General features: G+C 46.5%; 1 protein-coding gene across 2 annotated transcripts in view; it reads right to left on the bottom strand.

The window, feature by feature from the left end:
• Nucleotides 1-15: 15 nt before the first annotated feature.
• The window catches only part of MSRA (methionine sulfoxide reductase A), a 430,620-nt gene continuing 412,306 nt past the window's right edge, over nt 16-18,329 (bottom strand). For both annotated transcript variants that reach the window (XM_043542091.1, XM_037893852.2), the window contains one exon: nt 16-195. In XM_043542091.1, the coding sequence (XP_043398026.1) occupies nt 31-195 (165 nt within the window). In that variant the 3' untranslated portion in view covers nt 16-30. The remainder of the gene's footprint in view (nt 196-18,329) is intronic.

Raw genomic sequence — 18,329 nt, 5'->3', positions numbered from 1 at the left:
ACAATGTTGGTGCAGTAGGGTGTGCACAGATTATTTTTTAATACTAACAGGACAGGATACCCCAGTGCCCCCAAGTCCACAATAGCCACGGGGGTTCTTGCTTAGATACTGTTGATGGTAATCTTCAGCATAATAAAACTCCGGAGCCTCACGGATTTCTGTTGTGATTGTGTCAAAACCACTCTCTGTCAATACCTGTCAAGACATGGTGCAGAATTCCATTAGAGGTTTGTTTGCGTCTGTGTGAGAAATAAACCTGATGATAAACCAACATTAGGAAATCTTATTCAAGAGATGCCCTAGACTTTTACAGTCACTTGTACAACAGTTACAGAACAGCCTTGATTTTACCACGTAGATTAGAAAGACATCCTGCTTCATCTGTGCTTTTATATTATTTGGGCAGCAGACACTCCAGGCATCAGAGTGTGTCTGTGCACGGAGCAGTGTGCGTGTTTTAGCTTACTTCTAAGTGGTTACATTTTGAATGGGATGTTCTTGTTTATTAAGTTTTGAGGAGGGGAGGGAGGAGCACCTATGAATCTTAGGGTATGCCTATGCTGCAAATAAACACCCGCAACTGGCCCATGTCAGCTGACTCATGGGGCTTGGGGAATGGGGCTGCTTAATTGAGGTGTAGATGTTTGGTCTTGGGCTGGAGCCTGGGCTCTGGGACCCTCCCCTACACCGATTTATATGCAACAAATTAGTGTGCTTTAGAAATCCCCCTAGTGCACACTGTTGCACCACGTAGAGATGCCCGTGAGCTCTGATTAGTTCTATCGAGAATGAATTCCTTAAGGTGGAGCTACAGTCCTGGGGTGAAATCCTGGCTAGAAGTCTGCTCGGGCCTAATTTCAAAATCCAACCTGAACCCAGCTAGAACACAGCCAATCTGAAGCCGACCCGAGCCCTGGCATGTCGGCTTGTTCTCAGACCTGACCCAAACCGGACACTTGTAGTCAAATCTCTTTGGGTTGGGTTGGGTTGCCAAGGTCTAGCCACCATCCCAGACACCATTTTCTTTACTTTGTTTCCGCCACCTTGCTGCTGAGGCTAATTACTGCCCAAGCTTGGGCCGGCCGGCTGGCCGTTCCCTGGTCCAGCCCAGCACCCGTGCACCAGTTCCCCGGGACCGCTCCTCCTGAATCTGTGTCAGCGCCACTGAGAGAGCCTCGATCCTTGGCCTCTGCGTAGTGGGGGCTTCGTGCGCCCCATGTCGACGATCCGCCTCCGGCCAGTGGAGTTGTTGCGGCGATGGCTGGCTGCCTTGCTCCTGCTGCCGACCCGCCACGCTGCACGTGCTGTGGAGTGAGCGGCACCGCGACGCATCGGCACTCTCACTCTGCAGCGCACACAGCGCCCTCTGGTGGCAGCAGCTGGCTGGTCACAGTCACCGCTGTGCCCAGCTGATCAGAGACTATCTGATCCTGAGAGCGAGTGCCAGGTTGTTTTCACACCCGACCCAACCCTGTGGTTGGGTCCCGTTGTGTCGCAAGGCTCTCACCCTAGCCTCACTGAAGTCCAGAGGAACTTTGCTACTGACTTCAATGAGACCTGGATTTCACCTCTGGTGTCTTAACGTACCATCTGTCCTGCTGAAAAGCAGCCTCTCTGTAAGAATGTTCAGTCGTTCAAATAAATTCACCCCACAGGGGTTGAAAGTTCTTGCAGGAAAGGAGGAATTTTAGGGTTGCAGTACTGTAGGATAGCACTGATTTTCAACAAACTGACAAAAATGTGTCTATTTCAAAGCATTTTACAAAAGGTAATCAAGCATCATTATCCCCGTTTTACAGCAGGGGAAGTTGAGGCACTGAAACAGTCTGGCACCGTTTTGTAAAAAAGTGGTCACTGATTTAGAGTGTCTTAATTCGCAGGTGCCAAACTTGACTAGAGTCCACACGCAGTCAACAGGAGCAATGGACACCCAGCACCTCAGTGAATGAACTGCGCCTTTCAGGATTGAGCCTCGAAGCCTGAGCCAAAGAAGTCACTGTTCTCTATTGATATAAAAATCTGAAGGTGGCTGAAAATACATTTGGAAACCTCTTGAAGGTGGAACTACCTGCAGGTGTGGCACTATTCTGGATAACACCGTTAACTCTGAGGTATTGTTCGCTGGCAAATAAAATGGCCATCAAGACAATTACTTTGACTAATGTGGAAAATACAGAGATGGCCCCCAGAGATTTGAAGACCATGCTCTAAAAAAAGTTAAGAGCCACATTTGGGTTCCATTCACAGAGTCTCTGGAGTTTCTTCTCCCAAGGCACATAATTCCATTAGGATCAGAAAGATATTTCAAGGCAAATTGTGTACATCTGGACAAGAAGATTTGCCAAAGCCCAGGCCAATGACAATGGTGCACAGTTCGCAGATCAGGGACATGGGTGTAGGGGTGGATATTTTAAATTAGACTTGGAATTCTTCAGGACTGAGCCCCAAAATGAACGTGAAATCCCTCAAAGGCTCCTAAAAGCTGAAAGTTTTTCTTTTTAATATTAAGCTGCCATGCAGTTTTAACTATCACATTTTTCTTTTCTAAGCAAATCGACAAGTGCTGACACTTTGGACCCAATTCTCCTCTGATTCAGGGCTTTATTGTACGCTCATTGAAGTCAATAGCAAAGCTCCAATTGACTTTAATGGTGCAGGATAAGGACCTTAAACTGGTGTAGCACAGGAGTAACTTTGTGGAGGCAAATGGAGTTACACCAGTATAAGACAAGTGTGACAGCAGAATCAAGCCCGAGAACAATGTATGGCCAAGCACTTATCTTACCAGACAAACATGTACTAAGCCTCACAACACTGACAACAAAACTGATAAAAGGAAATTCTTTTTCAAAGACAGCACTAAGGCCAAGGTCTCAGCAGGATTCAATAAAAGGACAGGCCCGTTAGAAAGATAAGAACATAAGAACGGCCATACTGGGTCAGATCAATGGTCCATCTAGTCCAGTATCCTGTCATCCGACAGAGGCCCGAGCCAGATGCTTCAGAGGGAATGAACAGAACAGGTAATCATCAAGTGATTTATCCCATCACCCATTCCCAGCTTCTGGCAAACAGAGGCTAGGGACATTTCGGAGCATGGTTTTGCATCCATTGGTGGACCTATCCTCTATGAACTTCAGCTCTTTTTTGAACCCTGTTATAGTCCTGGCCTTCACAACATCCTCTGGCAAAGAGTTCCATAGGTTGACTGTGCGTTGTGTGAAGAAATACTTCCTTTTGCTTGTTTTAAACCTGCTGCCTATTAATTTCATTTGGTGACCCCTAGTTCTTGTGTTATAAGAAAGAGTAAATAACACTTCCTTATCTACTTTCTCCACACCAGTCATGATTTTATAGATCTCCATCATGTCCCCCCTTAGTCATCTCTTTTCCAGGTTGAAAAGTCCTGGTCTTATTAATCTCTCCTCATATGGTAGCTGTTATATACTCCTAACCATTTCCCCCCCTTTTCTGTATCTTTTCTAAGTCCAATATATCTTTTTTGAGATGGGGCGACCACATCTTCATGCAGTATTCAAGATATGGGTGTACCATGGGTTTATATAAATGCAATATGATATTTTCTGTCTTATTATCTATCCCTTTCCTAATGATTCCCAACATTCTGTTCACTTTTTTCACTGCTGCTGCATACTGAGTGGATGTTTTCAGAGAACTAGCCACAATGACTCCAAGATCTTTTTCCTGAGTGGTAACAGTTAATTTAGACCCCATCATTTTATACTTATAGTTGGGATTATGTTTTCCAATGTGCATTAGTTTGCATTCATCAACACTGAATTTCATCTGCCATTTTGTTGCCCAGTCACCAAGTTTTGTGAGATCACTTTGTAACTCTGTGCAGTCTGCTTTGGACTTAACTACCATTTTGTACCCTCTGCAAATTTTGCCACCTCACTGTTTACCCCTAGAGTTATAATAGTAAAGGTTCAAAATAGAACAGAGAGTTTTGGAAGGAATACAAACCCCTCCTGCTCCAGGCATGAGCCAACATCTATCTAGTGGGGTTGGGAGGAAATTTTCCCTGGGGAAAAGTTATGCCGTAATTACCCACTGCAGGGTTTTTAGCTCTTACCTCTGAAGCAACTTGTCCTGGCTACTGTCAGAGACAAGATATTAGGCTGAATGACATACTGGCAGTTTTGTATGTGCATGGGTATATTACTACTAAACTCATTTTACAGATGGTAAAATGAGACACAGAGTCAGGCTAGACAGAGTAACATGCCTGAGATCCCAGAAGAAGTCAGTGGCAGACCTGGCACTAGAACTCAGGAATCCCAATTCCCAATTCTAAAATCTAAATACAGGGGAATTAGGAGGATCCTGGAGGATAATCCTAGCTAACCTGCTAACTCAATGTGAGATCCTGGGCAAGTCCCATCATTGCCTTTTGCTTCAGTCAATGTATGTTGGAATACTGGAGGGCTAAAAGGCAAGTTCTCACTGGGAACTGGATGCTGCATCTTAACTGTGCTTTCCTAGGCAAGAACATTTCAAACATGGAAAACGGGTACTCTCTGGGGAAGCAGAAAAACAAATCTGTCAGAATTGTGAGTGAACAGTAGAGAAAGCTGAATGTATATTTCCCCACAGAGCCTGCAATGAGTAACTCACAGAGTCTGCGTCACACAGCTGAGGAATCAAGCATAATGCACTTTAGAAAGCATTGTTTTGTTTGGTTTCTTGCACTGAGGTGTTCCGAAGAAAGAATTTTTAAAACTGTCTCCACTCCAGAAAGCCTGGCACAAACATTGATCATCACCATGATTATTAATTCATCTAGCACTGTAAATGTACGTGGTACTGCATTACTTCCTGTCTCAGTCAATGGATATACCAGGACTGTATGTAACTATTCTTGTAGCAGATTTCTATCTGGGACGTTTCCATCAATCGCCTAATTTTGTCCATTAGAAAAATCCATCCTGTTCAATATCCTACCACAAGAGGGCATGAGCATCATTTCCCCTTTTTAAAATTACTAACAGGCTATTAAAAGTGGAATAATGCAGAAACCGAGGATCATTCATTACATGGCAACTTCGGTCATTAGTGAAAGATACCAGCACTGTTGTCAGAAATATGAGACATTTTATATTTCTGCACCCTGCCAAACTTTACCTTAAATGGTTTGCTTTCAAACTCTGCAAACATTTCCCTAAGACATACAGTGTTGGTACAGAAACAGCAACGTCACAAGGAAAGATGTGTGGGCTCCTGGAGCCAGATCTTTAGCTGGTGTAAATCAGTGGAGTTCCACCAACTTCAATGCACCCAGTACAGCTACAGTCCGATCAAGATTCTGCTCTAACAGGCTCCCAGAGGGACACTGTGGTCAAAAGGGGTAATGAGATCCTTGAATGTGGTAACAGGGAAATATCAAGTAGGAGTAGTGACGTTAAAGTACCTCTGTATTTGGCACTGATATGACTGCTATTGGAATATTGTGTCCACTTCTGGTGGCCACAATTAAAGAAGGATGTTGGAAAACTGCAGAGGGTTCAGAGAAGAACCATGAGAATGATTAGAGGATTGGAAAACATGCCTTAGAGTGAAAGACGCAAGGACCTCAATCTATTTAGCCTGTCAAAGAGAAAATTAATGGGTGACCTGCACACAGTCTATAAGTACTTACACGGGGAATAGAAATTTGATAATACAAGGCTCTTCTATCTAGCTGACAAAGGTGTAAAAAGACCCAGTGGCTGGAAGTGAAGCTGGACAGGTTTAGACTAGAAATGAGGGTACACATTTTTACCAGCGGGGGTGATTATTAACAACCGGAACAACTTACAAAGGACTGTGGTGGACTCTCCATCACTGAACATTATAAAATCAAGATTTGATGTTCGTCTAAGAGATATGCTCTAGTTCAGGGATCGGCAACCTTTGGCACACGGCCCGTCAGGGAAATCCGCTGGCGGGCCAGGACGGTTTGTTTACCTGCAGCGTCCGCAGGTTCGGCTGATCACAGCTCCCACTGGCCGCAGTTTGCCGTTCCAGGCCAATGGGGCAAACCGTGCCAGTGGGAGCTGCGATCAGACAAACCTGTGGATGCTGCAGGTAAACAAACCGTCCTGGCCCGCCAGCAGATTTGCTTGACGGGCTGCGTGCCAAAGGTTGCCGATCCCTGCTCTAGTTGAAACAGAAACTAATTCAAGCAAGTCTTAGTGCCTGTGTGTTATGCAGAATGTCTGACAAGGTAATCACATTGTTTTTTTCGAGACTTATAATTGATGAATCCACCCATAGACCCCAGGGTCACTAGCAGATTCTACTGGAGAAAGGTCCAAACTAAAGCCTGGATCCAAATACCCCTATGCTGGCCAGTGCCACCTCAAAAGTGGGTGATGGTGGCCAGGGAGGGGGCATGGTGGAGCAGCCAAGGGTTGCACTGATTCAGTGCATCTCCTCAGCAGCCTCTGCCAGCCAGGCTCTTATGGAGACCTCTTCAGCTTGATTCGGAGGCAGGCCGATGGCGGACACACAGCCTGCCTTTCTCCGAAAGCTCTTGTGTTGCTGCACGCCGGGAGGCCATTCTTCCCTGTTGTGACAGACTATACACGTGGCCATCACACTTTACCCTTCTCCTGTGAAGACTGCAAGAGCTGTGGCAATACTGGTATTTGTTACAATGAACTAGAGAAAGGGTCCCATCTGAAGGCCGTGACAAAACCCCACGTGCCTGTGGTTTCGGTGAACACTTTCCCTTTGTTTTATATTTGCAGTTCCTTTCGATTTTTCTCCTCCTTTTTGTTTACCTTTCCAGGGACCTACTGCTACTGCTTGTGGAGGAGTTCCTATAATCCCATTTGTATCAAGAACTAAATTCCAACAGCACTATGCAATCCTCTGGTAGTGTTGCCACCTCCGACTTTTCCAGCTTGCCGGAAATTAAGGGGCATCCAAGTAACGTACAGAGCCTACACAAGGACATCATTGGGTTATGAACTTGCCTTACAGCTTGTTGACTTGGCCTTACCATATGGGTGGACAACATAATGGCATGCAAATGGAACACCACACCAGTTTGTCCCTCTGGACAAAGATTCAGAAGCAGTGTCCCTGTTCAGAGTCCAGTTATTCTGGGTGGTATGATCAACAGTCCTTATCAGTTTGAATGTACAGCGCAGTGACATTGAACGAGCTAAGCCAATCAAAACAGAGGGTAGTTCTTCAGTTACTCCCAAACTGTAGTTTTCAGTAATAACTATATCGTATGCAACGTTGCTACACTTTGATTTGCTACTGCCCTCTCAAGTGACAATATGCCCACAGTTAACATGGTGGCTTCACCTTCTCTCAAGTACAGAAAAGGTTGTTCCAAGGAGGAGAGAGAAAAAATGTTCTTCTTAACCTCTGAGGATCGGACAAGAAGCAATGGGCTTAAATTGCAACAAGGGCGGTTTAGGTTGGACATTAGGAAAAACTTCCTGACTGTCAGGGTAGTTAAGTACTGGAATAAATTGCCTAGGGAGATTGTGGAATCTCCATCACTGAAGATTTTTAAGAACAGGTCAGACAAACACCTGCCAGGGATGGTCTAGAGCAGTGCTACTCAAAGTGGTGGTCCGCGAGCCATCGGCTACCAGTCTGCACGCACATTGGGAAAAAAAATTGCCGGTCCCCCACATCAGATACCTTGAGAAGCAGTGGTCTAGATAATTAGTCCTGCCACGAGTGCAGGGGACTGGACTAGATGACCTCTCGAGGTCCCTTCTCGTCCTATGATTCTTGTAGCCAGATGATTTTATTTAGCCAAATGGTGTCAAAATATTTAATCATTTGACATTTCAGCATCAGCAGAACAAATTAAAGGTGCTTGTTTATATTTGGATGGGAGTGCTTAATTTTTGGAAAGTGCTTTGAGAAGTTTAGATGAAATACTACGTTTAAGTGAAAAGTATTATCGCCTCGTACCCTCAAAATAATTTTAAAGCATATGAAAGGAATGAGGCAGGATTCTGCCAACCTCTGTAATAAGCCTGGTGGCTATATCTTGGCTAAATAAATGGAAGTTTAGAGGTTGAGGCCACTTTAAAAATGTGTCAACAAAAAGCTTTAAAAATGATTCTATTAAAGCCTTTTCATTTTCCGAGCAGAGGCATTAATAAAGTCAGCAGAGTATTAATTGGTTTCAAGCATTTTGCGGCTTTTAATAAAAATGGCATCAGTGTGCATATGATTCAGTGCACACATTAAAAGCAGACGCACTGCATGTGCTCAGGGCACTGTACGAATCTAACTTGTGTGTTTTGATGAGTTAATCTAAACCATTTCTGATAGAGCAGGCTCCAGGCCTTTGTCTTACTGCTGCTGAAAATACTGAGAAATATCTTTACTCAGAAAATACCTTGTACTTCCACAGCACTGTTTGTCCTTGATATAGAACACGAAGGGCTGGTCTACACTTACAGCGCTGCAGCTGCTCTAGTGCTTAGTAAAGACGCTACCTATGCTGATGGGAGAATGCAGGTACTCCACTTCCCAAGAGGCAGTAGCTAGAAGCCCTTCTGTCAACACAGCGCTGTCTACACCAGGGGTTCGGTTGTATAACTGCATCGCTCAGGGGTGTGGATTTTCCACATCCCCCGAGTGACGTAGTTATACCAACATAAGTTCGTAGTGTAGACCAGGGCTAAGGAATGAAACCTCACAATGCTCCTCTGAGGGTTCTAGCAAACCAGTGGCTGTTTAGGAACTTCAAGGTTATCACCTTTTTGTATGCCGGGGTTACTTAAAACTCCGTATCAACAGCAGAACTCAGGTCTTTCTGTTCCAAAGCACAAGCCCCTACACGGAGAGCTAAAGGAGAATTGCCATTGGTAGCATAGAATCATAGAATCTTAGAAGATCAGGGCTGGAAGAGACCTCAGGAGGTCATCTAGTCCAACCCCCTGCTCAAAGCAGGACCAGCACCAGCACTAAATCCTCCCAGCCAGGGCTCTGTGTGCTTCATGCACTGGGCCTATGACAAACAGTTGGGCAGTTCTGATTCTCGTCAGTAAGAGAGTACGCATACAGGCTGGCCACCTGATTACAGTGTTATCGCTCCCATTTGATACAATTGGCATACATTAGTCATTGGTGGAGCTGGGAACAGAACTCAGAAACCCAGACAACCGTTCCCATGCTGTAACCGACAGGCAATGCTCTCCCCCACTTAGAAGCTGAGGAAATTTACGTGATTAAAATGAGTCATAAAACATGTACAGTTAAGAAGCAATGGCTTTATTTCCTCCTTTCAGCAGCTAAGGCATCATTTAGATGTAATACTGCAGTAAGTCAAGGCAATCTGTATTACAATACATTTGGAATAGTTGCCTACAACTGGATAGTCTGCTTCAGTGATGTGAGGTGTTATACTATTATTCTCGTTACATATCAAGATTCTGACTGCTGGTTTAGGGCCTTGCCTTTTCCTTCTTGCTTATTGATGGTAAAATACATCGTTGGCTTTTCCCATTGGGTTATTGTCAGGGATGGAGAGGTTACTCACCTTGTGCTGTAACTGAAGTTTCTTCGAGAAGTCTGTCCCTGTGGGTTCTCCACTTCAGGTGAACCTGTGCCCTGTGCCTTTGATTGGAGATTTTTGGTAGCAGTTCCCATTTGGCCTTCAGATTCGCCCTACACATCCTCATGTACCGCATCCAGATTATATGGGGCTGTGTGGGAAGACTGCCCTCAGTTCCTTCTCCACTGCAAAGCCCCGCAACGGAGAGTCTGAAGCAGAAAGGAAGGAAGGCAGGTAACCATGCACCCAGAGGGACACACATCTTGAAGAACTCCAGTTACTGCACAAGGTGATAGGTTTCAGAGTGGTGGCCGTGTTAGTCTGTATCAGCAAAAAAACCGAGGAGTACTTGTGGCACCTTAGAGACTAACAAATTTATTTGGGCATAAGCTTTCGTGGGCTAAAACCCACTTCATCGGATGCATGCAGTGGAAAATACAGTAGGAAGATCTGTATACACAGAGAACATGAAACAATGGGTGTTGCCATACCAACTGTAACGAGACCAATTAATTAAGGAGGGCTATTATCAGCAGGAGAAAAAAAACCTTTCGTAGTGATAATCAGGGTGGCCCATTTCAAACAGTTGACAAGAAGGTGTGAGTAACAGTGGGGGGGGGGGCGGAATTAGCATGGGGAAATAGTTTTTACTTTGTGTAATGATCCATCCACTCCCAGTCTTCATTCAAGCCTAATTTAATGGTGTCCAGTTTGCAAATTAATTCCAATTCTGCAGTTTCTCATTGGAGTCTGTTTTTGAAGTTTTTTTGTTGGAGAATTGTAACTTTTAGTCTGAAATTGAGTGACCAGGGAGGGTGAAGTGTTCTCTGACTGGTTTTTGAATGTTATAATTCTTGATGTCTGATTTGTGTCCATTTATTCTTTTGAGTAACCACTGCTTCTTCTTCAAACAGTGTCCCTTTGGGTGTTTCATTTCAGGTGACTCCCGAGTAGTACCCCCTAAAGCAGAGGTGGGCAAACTATGGCCCGCGGGCCACATCCGGCCTGCGGGACCCTCCTGCCCGGCCCCTGAGCTCCTGGCCCAAGGGGCTAGCCCCCGGCCCCTCCCCACTGTTCTCCCTCCCCCTCAGCCGCAGCTCACTGCGCCACCGGCGCAATGCTCTGGGCAGCGAGCTCCTGGGGGCAGCACAGCTGCAGAGCCTGGCCTGACCCGGTGCTCTGGGCTGCGCGGTGCATGGCTGGCTCCAGCCAGCCAACATGGCTGTAGTGCCGCCAGCCTCCGGTGCTCCAGGCAATGCGGTAAGGGGGCAGGGAGCAGGGGAAAGGGGGGGGGGAGCGTGGATAGGGGTAGGGGCGGTCAGAGGGCAGGGAACAGGGGGGTTGAATGGGGGCAGGGGTCCCAGGGGGGGCAGTCAGGGGCAGGGGTTCAGGGGCGGTCAGGGAGAAGGGGCAGTTGGATGGGGCAGAGGTCCCAGGGGGGCAGTCAGGAATGAGAGGAGGGGTTGGATGGGGCAGCAGGGGGCAGTCGGGGGCGGGGGTTCCGGAGGCAGTCAGGGGACAGGAAGAAGGGGTGGTTGGATAGGGCAGGGGTCCCGGGGAGGAGCAATCAGGAAGGAGAGGAGGGGTTGGATGGGGTGGCGGGGGGCAGTCAGGGGTGGGGGATCGGGGTGGGTCAGGGGACAGGGAGCTGGGTGGGTGGATGGGGCAGGGGTCCCAGGGCGGCCGGCAGGGAACAGGGGGGTTTGGAGGGGCAGGAGTCTGGGGGCCAGAAGCGGGGGGTGGTGGATAGGGGGTGGGTTCCGGGCCACGCCCTGCTCTCCTAACCGGCCCTCCATACAATTTCCAAAACCCGATGCGGCCCTCAGGCCAAAAAGTTTGCCCGCCCCTGCCCTAAGGAGATGGCAGTTTTGGCGCAAAGTCCAGTACGGAAGAGACAACTGCATTGCCCAAAGCCACATCTGATCTTCCAGCTGGCACCAAGACATAACGATTACAAAAGGTACGCCCTGAGGCCAGTGTTGCCACTCTACAGGGGTCTGCAATTGACACACCTGTAAGCCAGGCTGTAGAGGAAAAACATGCTCTAGTGGAACGTGCTATCACTCTTAAAGGGGGTTAAAGCTGAGTTCAGTCACAGCAGATCTTAATACATCCAGGGACGTACTCTGTTAACCTCTGTTTCAAAATAACCGAGCCCTTGTTTCTGTCCGTAATGGATTCAGATAGTCTTGGAGATCTTTTAAAAGGTTAGGCCCTGTCTAGGTAAAAAGCTAATGCTCTCCTGACATCCAGAGTATGGAACATGGCTTTTTGACTGGTGCAATGTGGTTTGGGATGAATGGTTTGATGAATATGAAATTCCAAGGATATCTTAGGTAAAAATCTTGGATGGGCCTGCAGAGAGACTCTCTCTCTGGTAAATACAGTAAACGAGGAGTCCGACATCAAAGCCCCCAGTTCTCCAACCCTTTGGGCAGAAGTTATAGCTACTAAGAAGGCTGTCTTCATTTGTAGATCTAACAGAGAACATGTAGCTAGTGGCTCAAAGGGATGCTTCATAAGGCAATTAAGAACTAGGTTCAGGTCCCAGCTAGAAGCAGGGTCTTTGATTTGTGGTAGAGATTTTGAAAAACCTCTTAGGAATCTTTCCATCACTAAGTGAGAGTGAAAACCCCCGTGTGTGTGCATGTGAAAGGCTGTTATTATTGCTAATTGAACCCCAATGGAGTTCATAGAAAAACATGAAGTAGAGAACAGGCACAGTTGTAGACTCCGGGTCAGGTCGAAGGTGGTTGAGAGAAGGAACTGAGGGCAGTATGCCTGTGTGGTCCCCTATAGCCTTAGTGTGGGGAACAAGGATGTGTGGGGTGAATGGGCGATCCAAATGGGCACTGCTATCAAAAATCTCTGATCAAAGATGCAGGGGCACCTGAAGTGGAGCACCCACAGGGACACTACTCGAAGAACTCTCTGTAATGCTGCAGAAGGGGCTGAAAACCTATTTACTTGGTGAAACCTGCACTCAAAATGATATGGGTGACTTCATCTTGGAAAGTTCTCTGGCCTGTGTTATACAGGAGGTCAGACTAGATATTCCCAATAGTCCCTTAGAATCATAGAATATCAGGAGGGATATGGAAGGGAGCTCAGGAGGTCATCTAGTCCAACCCCCTGCTCAAAGCAGGACCAATCCCCAATTAAATCATCCCAGCCAGGGCTTTGTCAAGCCTTAAAAACCTCAAAGCAAGGAGATTCCACCACCTCCCTAGGTAACCCATTCCAGCGCTTCACCACCCTCCTAGTGAAAAAGTTTTTCCTAATATCCGACCTAAACCTCCCCCACTGCAACTTGAGACCATTGCTCCTTGTTCTGTCATCTGCTACCACTGAGAACAGTCTAGATCCATCCTCTTTGGAACCCCCTTTCAGGTAGCTGAAAGCAGCTATCAAATCCCGCCTCATTCTTCTCTTCTGCAGACTAAATAATCCCAGATCCCTCAGCCTCTCCTCATAAGTCATGTGCTCCAGCCCCCTAATCATTTTTGTTGCCCTCCGCTGGACTCTTTCCAATTTTTCCACATCCTTCTTGTTGTGTGGGGCCCAAAACTGGACACAATACTCCAGATGAGGCCTCACCAATGCCGAATAGAGGGGAATGATCACGTCCCTCAATCTGCTGGCAATGCTCCTACTTATACAGCCCAAAATGCCGTTAGCCTTCGTGGCAACAAGGGCACACTGTTGACTCATATCCAGCTTCTTGTCCACTTTAATCCCTAGGTCCTTTTCTACAGAGCTGCTGCCTAGCCACTCGGTCCCTAGTCTGTAGTGGTGCATGGGATTCTTCCGTCCTAAGCGCAGGACTCTGCACTTGTCCTTGTTGAACCTCATCCGATTTATTTTGGCCCAATCCTTCAATTTGCCTAGGTCCCTCTGTATCCTATCCCTACCCTTCAGCGCAGCTACCATTTTTCCCAAACTTGCTGAGGGTGCAATCCACACCATCCTCCAGATCATTAATGAAGATATTGAACAAAACTGACCCCAGGACCGACCCTTGGGGCATTCCTCTTGATACCGGCTGCCAGCTACACATGGAGCCATTGATCACTACCCATTGAGCCCGATGATCTAGCCAGCTTTCTATCCACCTTATAGTCCATTCATCCAGCCCATACTTCTTTAACCTTCTGGCCTTGGAATCTATGGATCCATGAAAGGCAGGTCATGCAGTTGTCCCTGACATACTTAGAGGGCAGCATGAACCTGCAAATTGAAACACGGAAGTGAAGGCCAGAAACTGCAGAATTCTAACCCCAGCTCTCATGCTGAATCACCAGCTGGCTTTAGACAAGTCATTTCAATTCTTTGTCTGTTTACCCTTCTATACAATGGGAATAATAATACTGACCTACCTCACATGGGTGTTGTGAAGATTAGTTAGCTAATCAGGACTTTGGAGTGCTATATAACTGTTCATCCTTCCAGACAAGCCGTACATTCTCCTAGCCTACTTTACAGTATGCCTCCTGCCAGCATGGGCAGGACAGAAGGAGCCTGGTAATAGTTAATTATACTGGGCCAAATCCAGCAGAGTTCACACATGTGCACTTGTATCTCTGAGGGCAAAATTTGGCCAGCTGATTTTATGACTGACTTTGATCCTTGCTGTGACAGACATGGAGCTGATATGTAATAATTTTATGAACACTGTCTATGACATGATCAGCAAGGGAAAGTTATAGTATAATGAGCGATTGGAACTCCCTGTAGGACTGTACTGCTCCAGCTTCATTGGGAGCTGTGGGAAGAGCAATCAGGAAAGCAACGCAATAGATCTAGATAAGGACACCCCAGCAGACACACTAAAGAAAATGGGGCAAGCGATATTAGCTTCAGGAATCCTGTCTCTAGTCTCTAACAAGCTGCAAGCCTTATTTTGCAAAGTGGGGAGCCTGGAGATCAAAAGACTACTCAAGTGTTAAAAAAGGCTTTCTCACAGATTACCTCTGGAATTGACCCAGAGGGATCAGAATTGCACAGTCTGGACATAAGGCAGACCAGCTGAGGTAAATAAGGGGATTGCAACCTAAGGCCTGGTCTGAGAGTGGGAGAATCGTGAGATTCCACCCTGAGGTGGCAGCTAGATGTCTGAGAGCTAGAGGGGGTGCTCTCGGAGAGATCAGAGGTGCAGTTAGTCTACTAACTGGGACACTTGCTAGTACTGTATCTCCAAACATGCTTCTCCAGGTCTGCCAGCAACAATCTACCCTGCGAGATCAGACTGAACTGACAGAATGTATACACCAGACAGACTGCACAGCATAGCACTGGGAGAAAAGCAACAATAATTTGTTCTACCTTGTGCTGCCTTACCACGCATGTCCGGGCACTGGCTGTGAAGGACAGTCTGCCTGTTGTCAGTGGCACACTGATCCTATAAAAATGCCCAGAACAGGGAGCCATATTCTGGTCTCAGTCACACCAATATAATTCTGGAGTAACTCTACTGCCTTTTGTACTGTTACTGCTGATGTAGACTGGGGTAGCAAAACAGAATCTGACCCAGTCTTTATCGGTTTGACCCCCAGAAGAGTTTTCTAAACACTCCATTGTGCCTTCTCCTTGAGGGAAAGTGGATGAATAAGAGGGATGACACTAGGGGGCAGTTAGGAGATACGCAATGATAACATTAACAAAGATAAAAGATATTTTGCTTGACCAGTGTCTGGGAACTAATTAGGTGTTGAAGGAGCCATCGAGAGAGATGGAAATTCTGTTTGTCTAGCCAACTTTAACCCAGCCAAACAGCATTTTACAGTACATCCTGCATGGATAATTTATGATGGCTAAGAAAAGATATAGCCAGTTCTGACTTTTAGCAATCTAAAACTAAAATCTATTCAGTGGTTTTAAGCAGCAGACTGCTCTTTGCAGATCACTCTTCCATTACACTAATGTTCCTGAAATGAAAGTCAGTGAGGTCTAGAGACGAAGAAGCCGGTGGTTGCTAGTTGCTCACATCTGAGACCTGGCCATTCATTTACTACGTGACCATAGGTAATTCACATAACCTCTCTGTGTATCAGTTTCTTCATCAGTAAGACAGGGATGATAATACTGATCTCTCTCGCAGGGGCGTTGAGAGGATAGATTTATTAATGTTTATAACACACTTACAGGACCTGATTGTGATCTGACGCTAGTTCTACACTCGTGTAGTTTCACTGGGAGCATTGCAAGGCTGGCTCACGTGGTCACAGTTACCGATTGGCTTCGGCGTGCCCTCTCCTCAGTAGATGGAGATAGAACGGCGGAAATGCCAAAGCCGAGTGGCACTGTGATCTAGCACGCAGGGTTACAATGCTTGGAGTGAAGAGCCGGGCCCAGCCCCGTGGGGCAGGAGCCTCTGCTGCAGGGTGAGCTCGCTCTCCAGCCCCCCTGCCACCCCACCCCCCAGCCCTGGGCCTCCCTTTCTCACTGGGGTAGGCTTGGTTTCCAGGTCCCCTTCCCACTGGGGCCTCCCTTCCTCATTCGGGTGAGCTCACTCTCCAGTCTTCCTTCCACCCTCCAGGATTCCAGTCAGGGCTTCTCCTCCTCACTGCCTTGGTACCAGCAGGGATGCAACCCCCATGCTCAGGGTGACCTTAAAGCTCTGACTACCAGAAGCAGGGGGTGGAAGACCAGGGTGGATCACTACCTAATTGCCCTGTTCTGTACACTTCCCGTGAAGCTGTGGAGACAGGATACTGGGCAAGATGGTGTATGATCTGACCCAGCATGGCAGCTCTTATATTCTTATGAGAGCATCAAGAGAGAGTCTCTTGGCTCCCAGTTCCTGTGCCTCTGCCTGCCGGGAGCAGCAATTTCAGGGGAAGTCCTGCTAAGCCCCTTCAGCCCTGGGCTGGAGCATGTTCAATGCAGACAGAATCTAAGGAGAACTGCCTGCCAAATCCAGCTTGCTGGAAAATTGGTCTCCCCACCATTCATGGAATATGTTGACTTTTCCGCAGAATGTTCTGGATTCTAAATGGTGCCTCATGGGCATTGCTGTTTGGTGCCTTAAGCTCACATTCTCCTTTCTGGGCCAGGCAGTCTAGTCCCGCTACCCCTCTCATGATGCATCACTCTCTCTCCTCTTGGTGAGGTGAAGGGAGTTCCTGGCCATGGAGTGTCACAGCAGTTGTAGTTTCACCAGCAAATTTTTGACCTGTCCTAAAGCCAAACACTAAGAGGTGCATACTGAGATTTTCAGAGGCTCATAACAAAGGTCTGCAGATTTTCATGGGGATGGCAAAAGGCGCGTGCCAGGGTGACTCCCCTGCCAAACTTAAAGTCGCTGCTCCAAAGTATGGAGGCACTAGAGCTTCTCTGTACGATTTTTTTTAACGTGGTCAAGACAACGTATTTTCCCCTAACCTCACTCTGGGAAATGGCTTAAACCATTTTTTTTTCTGCAATTGTCCAAGATGGAGAGAGTTTTTCTGATTAAACCCCTATTTGTTAGGTGCTGGACATTGTATTCCAAAGAGGGTTGGTTTTTTACCTGCCCCTCTTCCACTCTGGTGGAAAAGTGGGGGAGGGGCAGAGGGGTAAGAAAAAAATCCCTTTTCCCATATTTTCTGCATGTATATACAAAGCCAATGAAAACTTGAGTATATGCACCCCTACTATCCATGTAAGAGCAAGACTGAAACTTGTCCCACCTGCCTACATAGCAAGGGAATATTGCCCCAAAGTGCATCGCCAGTCTGAGAGTATGGGGGAAAAGGAAAGGACAGATGATCTGGGAGCACTACTCCCCCTCTCTCATGCAGATGGGCATGGAGTGGGGAATGGGTGAAGCCTTTACTCCACCCCCAAAATGCACTAGCCAGCATAGATGAGTCAGCATGGAGGAGGCAGTAATCTGCTATTAGCACGGACTAGTAGTAGATTACTTCCTGCCCTGCCCTCCAGCAAGGAGCAAAACAGGAAAGGAATTGTGACTCTCTGTTATGCGCGGACCCTACTCAGGGATAGATGCAGACCACAATATAGGTCATTGTATTTCAGAGGAGATGTAATACCAAGGTCCTCAGCACTTGTTACCACTAGACGATCCCGCAACATCTGTCACAAATGTGAAGCTCTAGTGTCCTTGTTCAGTTGCAACTCTGCTAATTATGTCCTATGCTAATTATGACATTCCCTACATAGCTCGAAATTGATACACAATTTTTCTTCACTTCCTAACCCATTGTGGAGCATTGTTGTGTGCTGCCAAACAGCTGCTGCATTTCACACTAGAGGTGACTGTGTTTCAGTAGTGGGTTAAGTGATTTCTGTCCATGTATCGGGCCAAATTCTGCCTCCATCTACACCAGTTTAAATGCCCTGTAACTCCATTGATGTCTGTGGAATTACACTGGAATTTTACCAGTGTAACTGAGATCAGAATCAGGTTCATAGCTTTAAAGCACTTTGGGATCCTTCATGACAGTCGATCATATATTTATATAGTATAGCAAACAGTTATAATTGTTGGAATTATATTTAAAGTAGTAGCTAGGAATTATCACTTTGCACTCTACCAAGTGTTGAAAAGTCAATGGCTAGACCATTTTTTAAAATCAGAGAACTGAGAGATCCCAGCTACTAAAAGTAGAAGTGGCTAGAATAATGTATCCAGTAAGCAGAAAATGTGTTAGAAGAGTAAAATTCTACAGTGTTTTGGCTTCTGGCTTCATAAGGTAGTGAGTATAAGATAGTGTGAAATAAAAAGAAGCCTTTGTTGTTTACATCTGAAATTTAAAAGCGACACAGTGTGAATAAACAAAGGATGTTCCAT

The sequence above is a fragment of the Chelonia mydas genome, chromosome 3, assembly GCF_015237465.2.
Source record: "Chelonia mydas isolate rCheMyd1 chromosome 3, rCheMyd1.pri.v2, whole genome shotgun sequence".
NCBI lineage: Eukaryota > Metazoa > Chordata > Testudines > Cheloniidae > Chelonia > Chelonia mydas.
The sequence above is the reverse complement of the archived record's forward strand: the minus strand, read 5'-3'. Positions and strand labels throughout refer to the sequence as shown.